The 15,229-nt window shown below is 47.5% G+C and overlaps 1 protein-coding gene across 1 annotated transcript in view; it reads right to left on the bottom strand.

Annotated features, from left to right (window-relative positions):
• Window positions 1-762: 762 nt before the first annotated feature.
• Window positions 763-15,229, bottom strand: part of PSTPIP2 (proline-serine-threonine phosphatase interacting protein 2) — a 24,434-nt gene continuing 9,967 nt past the window's right edge. The window contains exons 2-15 of the mRNA XM_005424205.2: window positions 14,180-14,280; window positions 12,517-12,594; window positions 11,638-11,672; window positions 10,133-10,239; window positions 9,388-9,450; window positions 8,446-8,544; window positions 7,548-7,593; window positions 7,085-7,164; window positions 5,261-5,359; window positions 4,673-4,769; window positions 4,291-4,372; window positions 3,564-3,598; window positions 3,213-3,270; window positions 763-2,693 (exon numbers count right to left, since the gene is read on the bottom strand). Coding sequence (XP_005424262.1) covers window positions 3,221-3,270; window positions 3,564-3,598; window positions 4,291-4,372; window positions 4,673-4,769; window positions 5,261-5,359; window positions 7,085-7,164; window positions 7,548-7,593; window positions 8,446-8,544; window positions 9,388-9,450; window positions 10,133-10,239; window positions 11,638-11,672; window positions 12,517-12,594; window positions 14,180-14,280 — 972 coding nt within the window. The 3' untranslated portion in view covers window positions 763-2,693; window positions 3,213-3,220. The remainder of the gene's footprint in view (window positions 2,694-3,212; window positions 3,271-3,563; window positions 3,599-4,290; window positions 4,373-4,672; window positions 4,770-5,260; window positions 5,360-7,084; window positions 7,165-7,547; window positions 7,594-8,445; window positions 8,545-9,387; window positions 9,451-10,132; window positions 10,240-11,637; window positions 11,673-12,516; window positions 12,595-14,179; window positions 14,281-15,229) is intronic.

The raw sequence follows: 15,229 nt of genomic DNA on the forward strand, positions 1-15,229 counted from the left end.
AATGCTGGCTCAGCCCCAGAGCAGGAACTGCTGTCCCCCAGAGCCCTGTCCTGTCACCCAGCCATCCCCAAGGAGCCACAGCTGGAGCAGGAGGGACTTCTCCCAGTGCCCAGGAGGATGAGCTCCCCCAGAGCTCAGTGGCACTCTGCAGAACACATCACAGTCCCGTTAATGGCCTTGAACAGGCACTGCTCTCTCCCTGGGACCTTGTACCTAGGGCTTGAGAAGTCTTTGTGTTACTAGTGAAACCTGGAATTTGTAGTACCTATGGGAAAGGTAAACTGGACATGGGTGTAGGGGGAAACCTTCCCCAGCACTCTGATTTTGGGATTACTTCTGTGCTTTTAGTAAATGTACAAGCCAAGTTTTAGCCCAACGGGGCACCTCTACATCGAGAAAAGCCAAACAGCATCTGTTGTGCTCAATTAGTGGAAAAATCCCGGAAGAGAAACCATGCAAGTTTTTGCAGAGCAAACACTCCTCCAGGGCAAACAGCCCTGCATGGTCTGCAGCTCATGGCTAACAATAAGCACTTCTCATGCCATTCTTTTTTGGGGCTTTTTCTCCCACTGCTGTGTTGGTGTTGAGCAAGGACTGAAATAAAGGATGTGATCTTGTAGGTTTCCATCCAGGAGAGACTACGATGCTTTGCATGGATCCCAAACCCATCCCAACAGAAAGTGAACACAACAACTTTAAAAAAAGAACAAATATCCAGAACACAAGACTCAGAGGTTATTTTTTAAAATATATATTTATAGAACTAAGACTACAGCAGGCTCCTTCAGAAGAGTATTTGTATCCTTGGTCATTCAGAAATAAATAGGATAGCGGATTCCTTGCCATGTGCACTCTGCACAGCTCACTGAGAGGCAGCAGGGCAGATGTTGGAGCTCACTGCCATCTTCCCCACACAAATAAATCCAGTGAAGACCCCAAGGACTGGTGAGCTGAGGCACATGCTGAAGCCATGCAGATTCAACTTGAAAAACATCATAAAAACAGCAAATCCTGTTATTCCAGGTTAGTGGCCTGGCACCAGGTTTAGACAGGTAAACTGTATGTTTATCCCCATGTCCTGTGTCCCTGTATCCAGTGAAATAAGGCAGCGAGGAGCAGTGGAGCAGCACTGCACACAGGGACATCAGAGAGACCAGCAGCCCCAAGGCACGTAAGCTTCTGAATCAAAGCCATAATCATATCTATATCTGTGGTAACAGCAAGGGCAGGAATTTTCAGGAGAAGTGGTCAGAAAAACAGGTTTCATGGCTCCAGTAGTAGATAGGTTTGTTTCCAGTGGTGCATAGTCAGAACAAGTCCAGAGTTTAGAGAATCACAGAAGTTAATTAAGTCACAGAATCAGAGAATCCCAGGATGGTTTGGGTTGGAAGGGACCTTAAAGACCACCTAGTTCTGATACCTTAGGATTTTACCTTTTATATTTTTCAAATATTTGTAATCCTGCAATTCTTTAGTGTATAACCCTAAACCCCATATGGAGTGTTAGCTACTGCTTTCCCATTTTGGTCAGACAAAACAATTCCTCTCTAGGCCTGGGAATCAAGGACCCCTTACTGTCTCAGGCCCTGAGAAACATAAGCAAAAGTGAGTTGAGGGGCAGCAAACTCGGGGTAAATGTCTTCATTACCTGAAGCTGCAATTGGAAGATTAAACCCCAATATGCAAATGGACTGAACTTACAAAAATGTGAAAACCCATGACCCATTGTCCATTTCTTGGAGGGCTTTGTCTACCCAAAATCTATCTGAAGGCCAATCAATAAATATAACTTTTTATTCCCTTAATTTTGTCTGGCCTCTGTTTTTAGGTAGTCCCAAAAAGGCATCAGTTCCAACTCCCTGCTATGGGCAGGGACACTTTCCCCTAGACCAGGTGACACCAAGCCCCATCCAGCCTGGTCTCCAGAGCCTACCAGGAGCAACCTGATAAACCTAAAAGCCCACAAGACCCTCATCAGAGAAGTGGCTGGAAGAGTTGAATAAATTCCTTAGAACCCTCCTGAGACCTCCCAGCAGGTTGGATGTGACACAGCCCCTCCCTGGGTAGATGCAAAGCAGCTTCCACTTAAGCCTGGAGCACAGCTACAGCTAAGCCAGATACGTGGTGCAACTGCTGGTGCCCCTCTAAGTAAGACTTCTGAGAGATATGAGTAAAATTTCACCTAAATGACCTAAAGTTTCACCTAAATTTTACCTAAAGTTTAATCCCCACTAATGAAAGACTTCAGGTACAGGCAAGAGCCTTTAGGAACAGGCAAAACCTGAGATCTGAGAGGGATGCACATACCCTGGACACAAGCCAGCGTGCCCAAAGCATCGTGCAGCATTCCTCTCAGCACAAACAACTTCTTAGTTATACAGAGAGTGAGAGGCCCCAGACTTTCTAGATGGCTACACTTTAGAATAACTTCAAATCAAAACCTTCTTCCAACAGAGGTCACCCCTGTGTCTGGTCCTTTTCCTCCTCTGAGTGTGAAGATCCATCCAAGGAGTTTGCTGATCAAAGGCATAGGTTTTTAGTAAGCGCTTTCTGAATGTACAAATAATTATCGGAGTCCTCAAATATTCTCTTGAAAAGCAGAAGCACTTCAGCTCTGTGTGTCTGGGAATAACTGAAAACACCATCTCTGCCACACTGGTCAGACCAACAGTGTCTTCTGCCTTCTGGAAAACCTAGAGAACAGGATCAACAGTGTCTAAACCACAGCTACAGCTCAGACAAATGATGGGAGGGCTGACAGGAGCGCCACTTCGAATTAGTCACCCCAAAATGTCATTCCTTAACCAATGGCCATTCTTTCTCCACTGTCCCTCCTCTGTGTAGCTTCACCTCATAGTACATTCTAGCATTACAGAATGCTAGAATGGTTTGGGTTGGAATGGACCATCAGGACCATCTAATTCCAACCCCCTGCCATGCCAGGGACAATTTCCACTATCCCAGTTTGCTCCAAGCCCCATCCAACCTGGCCTGGAACACTTCCAGGGATCCAGGGGCAGCCACAGCTTCTCTGGGCACCCTGGGCCAGGGCCTCCCCACTGTCTCAGGGAAGAATTTCTCCCTTCTAGCTGATCTAAATCTACTCTCTTTTAGTATAAACCATTCCCCCTTATCATATTACTATATGCCCAGGTAAAAAATTCCTCTCCCTCTTTCTTTTAAGCCTCATTTCATCAAAAGTGGGTACTCACTGTGACTGTTAGAAATGTACCAAGCTGTAGCCATCAACTGTGGCATAATCAGGCTCCCCTGAAACACAGAGCACAAAAAATCCCCTCAGGTTTCCCAGAAGTGCTCATTATGTGACTTTAAACAGAGCAGAAGCACCACACACTGGCCATCCATGTTAAGGTGAATGAGTGAATGAGGTTCAAGCAAGGCTGGGAGAGCTGGGGGTGTCCACTTGGAGAAGAGAAGGCTCCAAGGAGACCTCAGAGTTCCTTCCAGTGCCTAAAGGCGATCCAAGGGAGCTGGAAAGGGATTTTGGCAAGAGCTGAAGTGATAGCTCCCATGGCAAGAAAGCCCAGGAAGCCGTAACTCACCTGGTGCACTGGTCGGGGTGGGCAGAGGTCCCCTCCTGCGCAGAAGGAAACAAAGAGCTGAGGATCTGCATGGCTAAGAGACTCCCCTTGCCCTGGTTCTGCACCCCCCAGCTGCCCCCCAGAGCTGGTGGGAGGGAAGGAGGTTTGGCCAGGCTGTGCTTTATGGAGACTTGACAAGGCAAGTCATGGTGGGCTCACCACCCACAGCCCACTTGGCAAACATGGAAATTGAACCTGACACAGTGAGTGGGGAAGAGGAAAAAATAACCAGAAAGCACTGACTCAGAGGAAAACTGACAAGTGAGCCTCAGGGCATGTCTTTGTACGTGCCTTTGCCCAGAGTGAGACATCAGGAAGCCGTAATTGGACATGACTGCTCTCTCAGTGTGGCAGCCAAAGTGGCAATTCATCCTTAGCATGAGTCTTGGCCCCAGTCATCATCTTGCCCCTGACAGAAAAACCCTCCACCGTGTCCTCCCTGCCCAGCTTCTATCCCACAAGAGTGAATCCAGCTCTGCAGTTCCTCCCTCCACTCACAAATGCTTTTAATTCTCCTCAGATCTCCTCCTGTGATCTGTGTTGGTGACATATCACACAATGAGCCATGCAAGCAAATAATGTCCTCTAATACCTTTAAGTCCAGTTTCCAATAGACTGAAAGGAACAAACTATGCCTATTCTAGGAGAGTGAGCATCATCTGCAATAACAATTTCAGTTGTACCTTACCTTGATATAGGCACAGGAGCTGGACTTCTCGCAGGAGTCACATTTCTCTGGGCATTATAGTAGTTTTCATAAACAACAGGAGCTAGGAAAAGTTGACAGTAGTAAAATACAAGCCTCTTACAGACATAAAATACTTGCTAAACCAGCATTCAGCTGCCAAGTCTTTCCCCTCTCTGAGAAAATGCCTGATAGGAAACTAAAAAGATTTGAGACTATGATCTCCAGGGGCTGTCAAAGGTGGCAGAGACCAGTGCTGCAAGGCAGTGAATGAAATGCAAAATGAGTGTTTCCTGCACACAAAATGATGCTGACCAGAGCAGCCAGCTCCATGAGGAGTACAGAGCAGTCAGAACTACTTTTTGAGATTCTACTAAGCTCTTACCTGGGGCCAAACTTCCAGTTTTGCGTAAATTTACAAAAAAATCAACATCCTTCTCAATGCTGCACATTTCTAAACTCTTGCGGATTTCCTCGTATTTCTGCAAAAGGGAAATAAAGTGCATTTGTATACATCAGGTCAAAAAACAAGGCTTTTCTCTTTGCTTACCACACATAGGGTGCAAGCGCAGTACTCACACAAGCTCCAGTGTCAGGGGAATCACAGAATCCCAGAATGGTTTGGATTGGAAAGGAAATTGGACACCCATCCCATTCCACACCCTGCCATAGGCAGGGACACCTTCCACTACATCCGATTGCTCCCAGCCCTGTCCAGCCTGGCCTTGGACATTCCCAGGGATCCAGGGGCAAGCACAGTTTCTATGGGCGACCTGTGCCAGGGCCTCACCACCCTCAAAAAACGTGGAAATCCCAGAGGAAACCTCATTTGCAGGAGTTTTGGCCAATCCTTCTGCTCGCCTACTCATGCTGGTGTCTTTGGTCAACTCGGATGTAACACAGTTTAGTGCACAGGGAAACAAACTGGGCTTTGCTTTCTACACAGAAGAAGGAAGGTTTTGAGTTGAGGTACCTCATCATTCTGGACACAGCCTAGGGAGAGCTGGTTGACGTGGAGCCAGAGGGCATTACGGAAATAGTTGATCCGCTCGCACTCCTGAGTCTCAAAGAACTGAAACAACACAGACAAAACTGCCCATAACATCTTCAAAATGAGGGCAAATCTCTTTTGTCCTGATTGCTTCCCACCCCCATGTGCCACACCAAAGCTAACTGCCAGGAGCATTGGTCTTCTGCAGGAAGCAAGGAAGCTGTGAGTCCTCTGGCTTGTCCAGAGCAGAAATAATCCTTCTATGCATCCAGGTGATGTGCTAGGCTTGGAAAATCTGCAAGATTAATGTAGAGGGGACCACCCAGCACATTTCTACCTCTGGGGAGACCAAGCCAGCTTCCTAAAGGCAGTACAGGTTCCCAAAGTATCTGGTCCTCCTGTGGTCCCAGCCCACTTCCCTCACCGAGGTACCCTTAAATCCCAGAATCATTTAGATTGGAAAAGCCCTCTAAGATCATCAAATTCCACCATTACTGCTGCACTGCCAAGGCCACCACTAACACATTTCCCCAGGTGTCACATGTACATGGGGATTTTTTTAACATTTCCATGTTCAAGATATGGACTAATAAAAAAGAAGAAGATGTATGAAAACAGAGGTGTTTCTGTTTCTTTCCTGCCCAGCCCTTTTCCAAGCAGGGTTAAACCCTTTTGAAATCTGCTGTCTGGTACACCTCAATTTCACATGTTTTTACACATTCCCATGAACATCCACACTTCTTACCACTTATGACCTTTGCAGAGGAAAACCTCCACATCATCCATCTGCAAAAGCAAAACTGCTGCTTTCCACTCCCCACCACAGAACCATTAGGGTTGGAAAAGCTGTCTAAGAGCATTGAGTCCAACCACTAACCCAGCACTGCCAAGCCACCACTAGACTGTGTCCCATCCTAGAGGCTTCAAGAGAAGACACCAAAAAAGCAGCACACCAGCACAGAGAGACCCACGCATACCACACAAATCAGAAAATTCAGTTCAAAAGGGAAAATTGGGATAGCGGCCTGAAGAGAGGTAACTTGGAAGGGATCAGCACTGCTGGGAATGGGAAAGCTGGTAGCAAGCCTGAAGCAGATCTGAGATAAAATCTGTTTTTGCAGTCCCAGTCCACCCCTCAGTCACAGATCACAGGCCAGCAGCAGAGCAGCTGCTCAGCCCTCTTGCTACCAGTCTGGAATTCCCCAGAGCATGTGCTGGAAATCCCTGCTGGACCACTTCCCTGTGAGGCTGTCTGCTTCAGGCTGATACACCCTCTCAGAAGGGTTCCCACACTAGTGCATGGTCTGTGAGACACCAGGTGAAGAGCTCTTGGCACAGTGTGCATGTGGAGATGGTTTCACCTGCATCCCCAGCCACCACCAGCCTCTGCTGAAAAGTCATGTAAAGTCTTCCAGAGTTTCAGACAGTCTTCTGAGCAGCAAAGGTGTTATTGAGGCTCCAGGACATACTGGCCTGGGGTTACTGAGGCAACCACAGCTGTCCAAGATGACAGCCATGCCACACCTGCAAGCAGGTAGTGGGCAAAAATGTCACTACCTCGACTCAGGCAATTTTAGAAGCTGGTGGAGAAAATAATAAAATGAGAGCAGAAATCTTGAAGCAGTGGGGCCTTGAATCCAGAAGCCATTCTTCACACACGCACACAGGATTAGCTGCAATACATCCTGATGCCTCACTGCCAGGGGAATACAAAACCAGGAAATCTGCACTGTTCCTGAGCCCTGCAGCCAGGACTGCAAACCCAGAGGACCACCCTGCCTCGTGGAAGTGTTCAGGGACATTTACCTCACAAGCTTTGATGTGCTCGTTCTGCCACTCGTCCCGGATCTTCTCCATGGTGGTCACACTCTGCTGGTAACTCCTGTCTGTGAGACAAATCATATTTTGGCTGAAGGTGCCTCTGCCCTTCAGTGGGGTTGGAATGAGGTGACCTTTAAGGTCCCTTCCCACCCAAATCATTTTATGATACTGTGATTCCATGATTAACATTCATTAAAAAAAATCCCTTCACTAGAAGGTAATTCTAGGGCTGGGAAAAAGTGGGGGGGAGATCAGGGATAAAGCAGAAGGACATGGCTTTAGTTGGATCATGTAGGTTTCTCCAGGGACATTGTCCACTGCTGCTGTCTTGGGAATGTGTTTCCAAGGAGTCATGCCTGACCCAAGAGCTAGAGCTCATCCATGAGCCGTGCCACAGCTTCACAACCCTCTGCCCCTCACCTTCCCAACATGGCATTTCCACACTCACCAGTGTCCTCCAGTGCTGATTTCGTCTGAGCCAGCTTCAGGAACAGCTGCCAAAACCAGGAGAGACAAGGAAGGTGAAGAAGAGGCAGTGTGCATCACCAGTGGCACTGCGGCCCCACTGGGGAGCATCACCAGCCTCCCCATCTCACCCCAAACCCAGAGCTGGAACAAGAGCTGTGGGGCATGAGAGCTGCAAGAAAAGACATCCCTTTCCTCCCCCACACCACTGCCTGTTGGGAAGGGTGAAAGTTTGACAAGAAAGTCTCACAGATATGTATGTTTAGCAGAAAGACTTTTAAATGTAGAATCTGAAAAAGGAATAGAGATGGAAGCAAGTTTTGATATAGAAGAAAAGATTCGCTGAGCCAGTCTTACCAGATAACCAAGGAGGCAAAGGGTGTGTTAGTTAGAAGGGGTTTTTATGACTTATAGCAAAGGATAAACCCTCTTCAAACAAGAAGATGTTTTTACCAAGCAGAAAGATAGCACAGGCAAAGAAGTCAGCAAATGTTGCAAGTAGAAAAAAGGTCTCAGAATCTTCCACTGCAAGAAAGCTGAGAAACAACTTCTAGCTTAAACTGTAATGTACTAACTTTTAGTGATTGGAGAACAGTAACATGAATATGGTAATTACAGTAGTTATGATAGGCTAATATAGATAGCAGTTAAGGTATAGATTGGTTCTACTGCATTAAGATGCTCAGCAAAGAAAAGTATATAATGCATTGTAACCTAAACCAAAGGGTCTCCAGGCCTGCCTGCAGCTGGAGCTGACAGCTCTGTCACCCACAACCCTGGGCTGCTATAACATCTTGGATGGAATAAACTGCATTTTGGAGGGCCCCTGGAGTCCTGCAACTCTCATTCAGGGTCTTACAGGGGTGAATGCCTGCCCATACCTTCTCCTGCTGCTTCTGCGTGACCAGGTTGGCGTTGCGGTGCACGGCCTGCTCCGCCTCGTCCTTGTCGCGGCAGCGCTGCTCGTACAGACGCTTGGCCTGGGACAGACAGCACACACACGGATGTTTGATACAGACACAGCATGGGGGGGAAAAGCTCAGCCTGCGAGGGAACAGCCTGCCTGCAGAGCAGGGAATGGCACAAAAGGTGCCCTGCAGCTTGGGAAAAGCCTTGCGAGGCAAGGACTGGGGTGAAAAGCTTCTGGCAATCGAGGGCACGTCCAGGGAAGGGCTGGGGAACAGGCAGGAGCACGAGTGGGATGAGAAGCAGCTGAGGGAGCTGGAAGGGGGCTCAGCCTAGAGAAAAGGAGGCTCAGGGGGGACCTTGTGGCTCTGAACAACTCCTGACAGGAGAGGGCAGCCAGATGGGGGTTGGGCTCTGTTCCCAGGGAACAAGAGACAAGAGGAGAGGAAGTGGCCTCAAGTTGCATCAGAGGAGGTTTAGAGTAGATATTCAGAGAAACTTCTTCACAGAAAGGGTTTTCATGCCCTGGAACAGGCTGCCCAGGGCAGTGGTGCAGTCACCATCCATAGAAGTGTTCAAAAAAGGTGTGGATGTGACCCCTGGGGAGATGAGTTAGTGGTTGGCTTGGCAGTGCTGGGCAAATGGTTGGACTCAAGCATCCTAGAGGCTTTTCCAACCTGAATAATTCTCTGACTCTAAACCATTTGTATCCAACATGCAAGGCTACCACTGGTCTTGTCTTTGGCATGCTCTTCACTTTTTCTGAGCACACCCTGCACAGCACTCACACAGACGCAGCATCAAGAGTCACAGCAGAGGAGGAAACCCCTCTCATTTAAGCCTGTCTCAACGCTCTGTGTGTGTGTGTGGAGCAGCATTAACCCACATGGCAAGAAATAGCAGCACATTAGCTTTACCTCCATGGTCTTCTTGTACTGAAGATTCCTGTTTTTGTGAATGGCCTCCATGATCAGTTCTATCTGTGAAGACAACAGACCTGGGGTCAGCACATCAATGACCATCAAAGCTCCAGGACGCAGTGTCTGTGGAAGAGCCACAGACCACACTGAGATGTGTTTAAAGACCTTTATTCACTCAAATCATCTTCACAAAATTCATCTTTTGTGCTTCTGCCTAAGCCTTGAATTGTAGGCAATTGTAGCCTTTGTGTATGCAAACGAGCTCTACAAATTAAATCCTAGCAATATATAGTACTGTACCATCTCCACAGACTCTGGCAAAACTGGGAAACCCACTCCCCTCTGCTAGGACCAAACCAGTCCCTGGTTCTAGCAGTTTTCCCTGGTTTTCCAGACAAAGCAATCTCAAGCCAGAAGAAGTTAAAAGGCTTGGCCATTTTAGCAGCCCATATGGAGGAGACCACACAGCCCTATAAACAAATGTTTTAAAACCATTCCAATGCTGTGGCTGGCCCCAAAACACACACGAAGAAGATGTAGAAGTGAGAAGAAGGAAGTTGGAGGTTACTACACAGTTCAACACAGTTACAACACATAGGAAGGAGCTCAGTACTTCCCAGCAGCACAGGCATTGGGGGCGTGGCAGGGGCTGGGACATGGCATGAGACAGCACCGGGATCAGCCCCTTGCAGGGGCAGGATCAGCACCCTGCAGGAAGGCACATCTTCCCACCGTGCCTGACCTTTTTCCGATGCAGCTTCTGCTTTTCCCTGAAATCCTCCATCTTCTTTGCTTCCTCCCGAAGGGTTTGCGCCAGCTGGATGTGACCTTGTCCCACATTGTCTATCTCTGCAAAGAGAAAACAAATTCAGACTGTTTCTCAAGTCAACTTAGAGCACACCACACGTCCCCTTTCAGAAATGTGATAAAGCTCCAGCTTGTTTGAAGCAGCCTCCAAGCAGCGCTCACCAATGTAAGGATCAGCCCTGCTGGGACCTGCTCCCCAGTTTGAGAAAACTCTCCCCCTCGCACAGGTAAATCTGGGCATGTTTCAACACATTGCCCCAGACCAGCAGACAGCAGCTTGGAGCACAGAAAAATGAAGGCTAAAACACCCTCAGGCTGCTTGGGCTGAAGGCGAGGTGGCCACACTGTGAAACACCCTCAGGATCCACCAAGAGCCAAATGGCAGCTCCTGATTCAATCTCCAAACCCACAGCTGTGAACTGTCAGCAGTGCTGAGGGCAGAGCCCTGTTAGGGAGGTCCAAAGGGGCAGCAAAGAAACCTGGGTCAGGTAGGGGATGGACTGGGCACAGGATAGCAGAGTGCTCACCCTCCAGGTGCTGTCTGATGGTACCACGGCAGGATGTGACACGTGACAATGTACAGTGGCCAAAGCACCACCTTTTAGATGCCCCAGTTAGAATCACACAATCATTTAGGTTGGAAAAGCCCTCTTTAGATCTTCAAGTTCAACCATTCTCCCAGCACTGCCAAGGCCACCACAGACCCACGTCCCCATGGGCCACATCCATATAGCTTTTTAAACCCTCTGGGGATGGGGACTCCCCCACTGCCCTGGGCAGCTGTGCCAGGGCTGGACAACTTTTTCCATAAGAAAATTTCCCCAATATCCAATCTAAACCTCCCCTGGCCCAGCCTGAGGCCGTTCCCTCTCCTCCTGTCCCTGTTCCCTGGGAGCACAGCCCGACCCCCCCGGCTGTCCCCTCCTGGCAGGAGCTGTGCAGAGCCACAAGGTCCCCCCTGAGCCTCCTTTGCTCCAGGCTCAGCCCCTTCCCAGCTCCCTCAGCCTCTCCTGGGGCTCCAGCCCCTTCCCCAGCTCCGTTCCCTGCCCTGGACCCGCTCCAGCCCCTCAGTGTCTCTCCTGTCCTGAGGGCCCAGAGCTGTCACCAGCACTGGAGGTGTGAGTTGCAGTGGGTTTGTGAAGAGGACAAGCCTGTCCAACAAACTCCAGATGAGCTTCCTATGCACAACACAAATGATCTCTGAGCTGCAGCCAGACCTGAAAGCCCAAGAGATCCCAAAATGATGCCCTGTGGGTCTCCCGTCCCACACATGTCCTGGCGCACTTTGTCCCAAGCCCCACACACTGGGATAAACCAGGCCAGCAGTACAGCCTTTGCCTGGCCTCAGCACTGCACAGCTTTAGAGATTTCTCTGCTATTTTATTTCCAAGCAGTTGCCTTCAGGCTTTGGTGTCCTGGCAAACAGAAAGAATTACTTACGTTGCTTGAAAACATCAAGGGATCTCTTCAGCGTGCTGAAAAACACAGGCAGGGCATTAAAAAGGGTGGAGAAGCACAGTCAGGCACAGGCACAGCAGAGCACCTCCTCCAAAACAGAGCTCACTCAACAATGCCCAAAGAACCTCAAAGCACATTTATTTACCCTCTTAGTACCTCCAGCTTTTTCCCCTCTCAGCAGGTACAACACAGTTCACTTGGTTTGACATCTTTCTGAACACTGGATGCTATTAAAAATTCAAAGTTTCACAACAAACGCTTCTGGCAACCTCCTGAAACCATCATTTGGGACAATTTCAACATGGTGTGTTTGCCAGTGGTTGGAAAAATAGGGAGCTTTTCTCCCTATTAATATTGCACAGTAAAGATGGTAAAAACGTTTTAAGTGACACCTCAGTATGAAACTGTAAGTAAATGACCAGGGCGTGTATAAAGTGCAGAAATAAAGGAGGAAGCAGAAGGCACTGAGGAGCACTTGGGAAATGGAACAAGCCGTGGTGGCCACAGCATGCTGGGCTCTAAAGATGTGCACGGTTTGAGTCAGGGAAGTACCTGTACTTCCCTCTGGCTACAAAACCTGTCCGGAAGTAACCCAAGGTCTCATGATCCCCAGCCTTCTGCTGACCCACCAGCCCACATCCCCCTGAGCATCTAACAGTGCCTTGGTTAATCTGTGGCTAAGGGGAACCTGGTGGGCTCCAGCTCAAAGCCAATTAGAACCCAACTGAGCGCTGCTCATTCATGAGAGCGATTTCAGCTCATCTTCTGACTGTCTCAATTGTTTCAATTGTGTTTTGTCTCATAGCCTCCCTCCTTCTCTTCCTCCTTCAGGGACACCCATAAAAGCAACTGTGAACTTACTTCAGTTCTGTCTGCCCACAGGGCTTCTTCTTCGACAAGTTAATGAGCTCCTTGCCATATTTTTCTTCTATAATTGCTCTGTTGAGGAAAGAGAGACATCACAGAGAGAAATCATCGATTGGTTTGGGATGGAAGGGACCTGAAAGCTCATCCAGTTCTACCCTCTGCCATGGGCAAGGACACCTTCCACTACCCCAGGGTGCTCCAAGCCCTGTCCAACCTGGCCTTGGACACTTCTAGGATGGGGCGCTCTGGACAAACTGTGGCAGAGAGGGTCCTACCACCCTCACAGCCGGGAATTCCTTCCCTATATCACATCCAGCCCTGCTCTCAATGTGTGGCAATAAGTACTCTCTGTACCTGGCACTAATCCTTAGGGTGAGCATCTGAAAAAGAGACCAAATCTCATGAGGTGACATAAATAACATCTTTGAGAGACCATATTATCTCCCCCTCTTGGAAGAAAGGAAAGAGGAAAAGAGAGCTCCTGTGTTGCAGTGTAAGGATAACCAGTTCTTTGTTTTTTAAATCACTACAGACAACCAGGACTTGGTCAAATGTAGTTCTCTCCATGTGGCCAGCAGAAAGCAACAAGAACTGCTAGAGGCTGCCATTAGAACATCTACTGGATAAAACAAATAACGTTCTAAAATGCCTTATCTACTAGCACAGATGGAGACCCTTGTGTGGTTGATTTCTGGAGTCTGGCAATGAAATTCTCCAGAAGCTAATAGGGAAATCGAAAAAAAATGTATTATAGATTGATTTTTTTATATACCTAGCAACATTCTCATGAACTTTGAGACAGAACATCCAGCAGGCACATTTTCCATATCTGGAACTGTGTAACAGCCATGCTGGACAACTGGGCCAAATCCAGAGAGTGGCAAATCCAGGCCCAGCCTCTGATCTCCTCCTAGCCAAACACTGCAGGGGCAACCCACACCTCCTTCAAGGCCAAAGAGGGCACAGGGTATAGAGGAGGCTTCTGGCACTCTGCATTGTCACTGATGAGCAAGACTTGGTTTTTAGGGTCCACTTCCTCATGTGGAAGGTCCAAATTTTTCTGAAACGTGGGATTACAGTCTGAACAGATATAGGTGCATTAGACACTTTTAAGCACAGCTCTCCTCCTGTTCATCCCCATTTTGTTTGTTCCAGGATGCTCTGTACAGAGTGCAGTCAAGACTGCTCTGTGCAGTCAAAGGTTGGTTTTCTCCAGCTGTCATTACCATTACCAAATGACATTAATTCAATGTATGGTGTTCTACAATGCTCTTCATATTTAGCCACTGTTAACCAGGTGAGCCATAAAGGTAAAATACATCAGATTTTAGTCAGATCATCACCAGCCACAGAACCTTTGCTTATGCCTTCTCCTCTGATTAATAATGGCAGCACCTAACCCTACCACTTCTTAACACTGAATCTGTGGGGTGTTCATAATGCACAGAGACAAAGACAGGACAAAGCTATGGCTCTCCTGGGCCAAGATCTTCTAACTTGATCTTCTGCAAGGCAAACAGCAAGGTGAACTTCATGGGACAGCCTTTTAGCCTCAGTTAAACGCGGCAGAAATCAAACTGGGAACACCAGGAGAAGGAGCCGTGCCACAGCACCACTCCCAGGCTCCACCCAGCCCGCTCCAGAGGCAGCTCCCTACCTTTCCTTCAGAAAGTCTTCAAACTCTTTGCAGTTCTTCCTGCCATCGTTCAGGTGCTGAATGATGCTGTCGTAGCCAACTGTGCTGGTCAGGTCCGTGCTCTGGAAACACAGGAGCAGGAGTCATGTCCCTGCCAGTGCAATCCATGGACACTGCCACCCCCTGAGGCATTTGCACAGGCCATGGCTCAGGGGGAGAAAGCGTGCAAGTGCCTCTTTATGAAAGAAAATATTTTATTTTAGGGGTGGGAGAAACTCCAGAATGAGAGCAATGGTGGCAATTTGAGACAAGGTACATCTGTGCCACCCACACTTGCCAAAGATTCTGAAGGGTCATTGTCTTCCATATTATTCTTTAAAAACATATATTGCATGTATGCATGTAGAACAAAAGAAAAAGGAAAGGAAAAGGAAAAAAGAATAAAAAGAAAAAATGAAAAGGAAAAGAAAAAGAAAAAAGAAAAAGAAAAAGAAAAAGAAAAAAAGAAAAACAAAAACAAAAACAAAATAAAAAAGCAAATGGGAAAAGGAAAGAAAGAAAAGGAAAAAAAGAAAAAGAAAAAAAGAAAAACAAAAACAAAAACAAAATAAAAAAGCAAATGGGAAAAGGAAAGAAAGAAAAGGAAAAAAAGAAAAAGAAAAAAAGAAAAACAAAAACAAAAACAAAATAAAAAAGCAAATGGGAAAAGGAAAGAAAGAAAAGGAAAAAAAGAAAAAGAAAAAAAGAAAAAGAAAAAGAAAAAGAAAAAGAAAAAGAAAAAGAAAAAGAAAAAGAAAAAGAAAAAGAAAAAGAAAAAGAAAAAGAAAAAGAAGATGCAGCAATGATGTAGGCTGACCTATTCTAATCCTCATTCTTTCGCCATTCTTATGCATGGCTGCAGAAAAGGGAGCAATAGTAGGAGCAGGTATGAAACTCAGCAACAGGACACAAAAGCCACGAAAGGTTATCAAGAAGCCTGAAGAGGATTGTGGCAGGATGGAGAGATTCAGGAAATGGTTCAAAGGCAGGACGAGCATGCACCGATCTGGCATGACAGTGTGGGCAGCAGAA

Source organism: Geospiza fortis, unplaced genomic scaffold (assembly GCF_000277835.1).
Source record: "Geospiza fortis unplaced genomic scaffold, GeoFor_1.0 scaffold488, whole genome shotgun sequence".
NCBI classification, from domain to species: Eukaryota; Metazoa; Chordata; class Aves; order Passeriformes; family Thraupidae; genus Geospiza; species Geospiza fortis.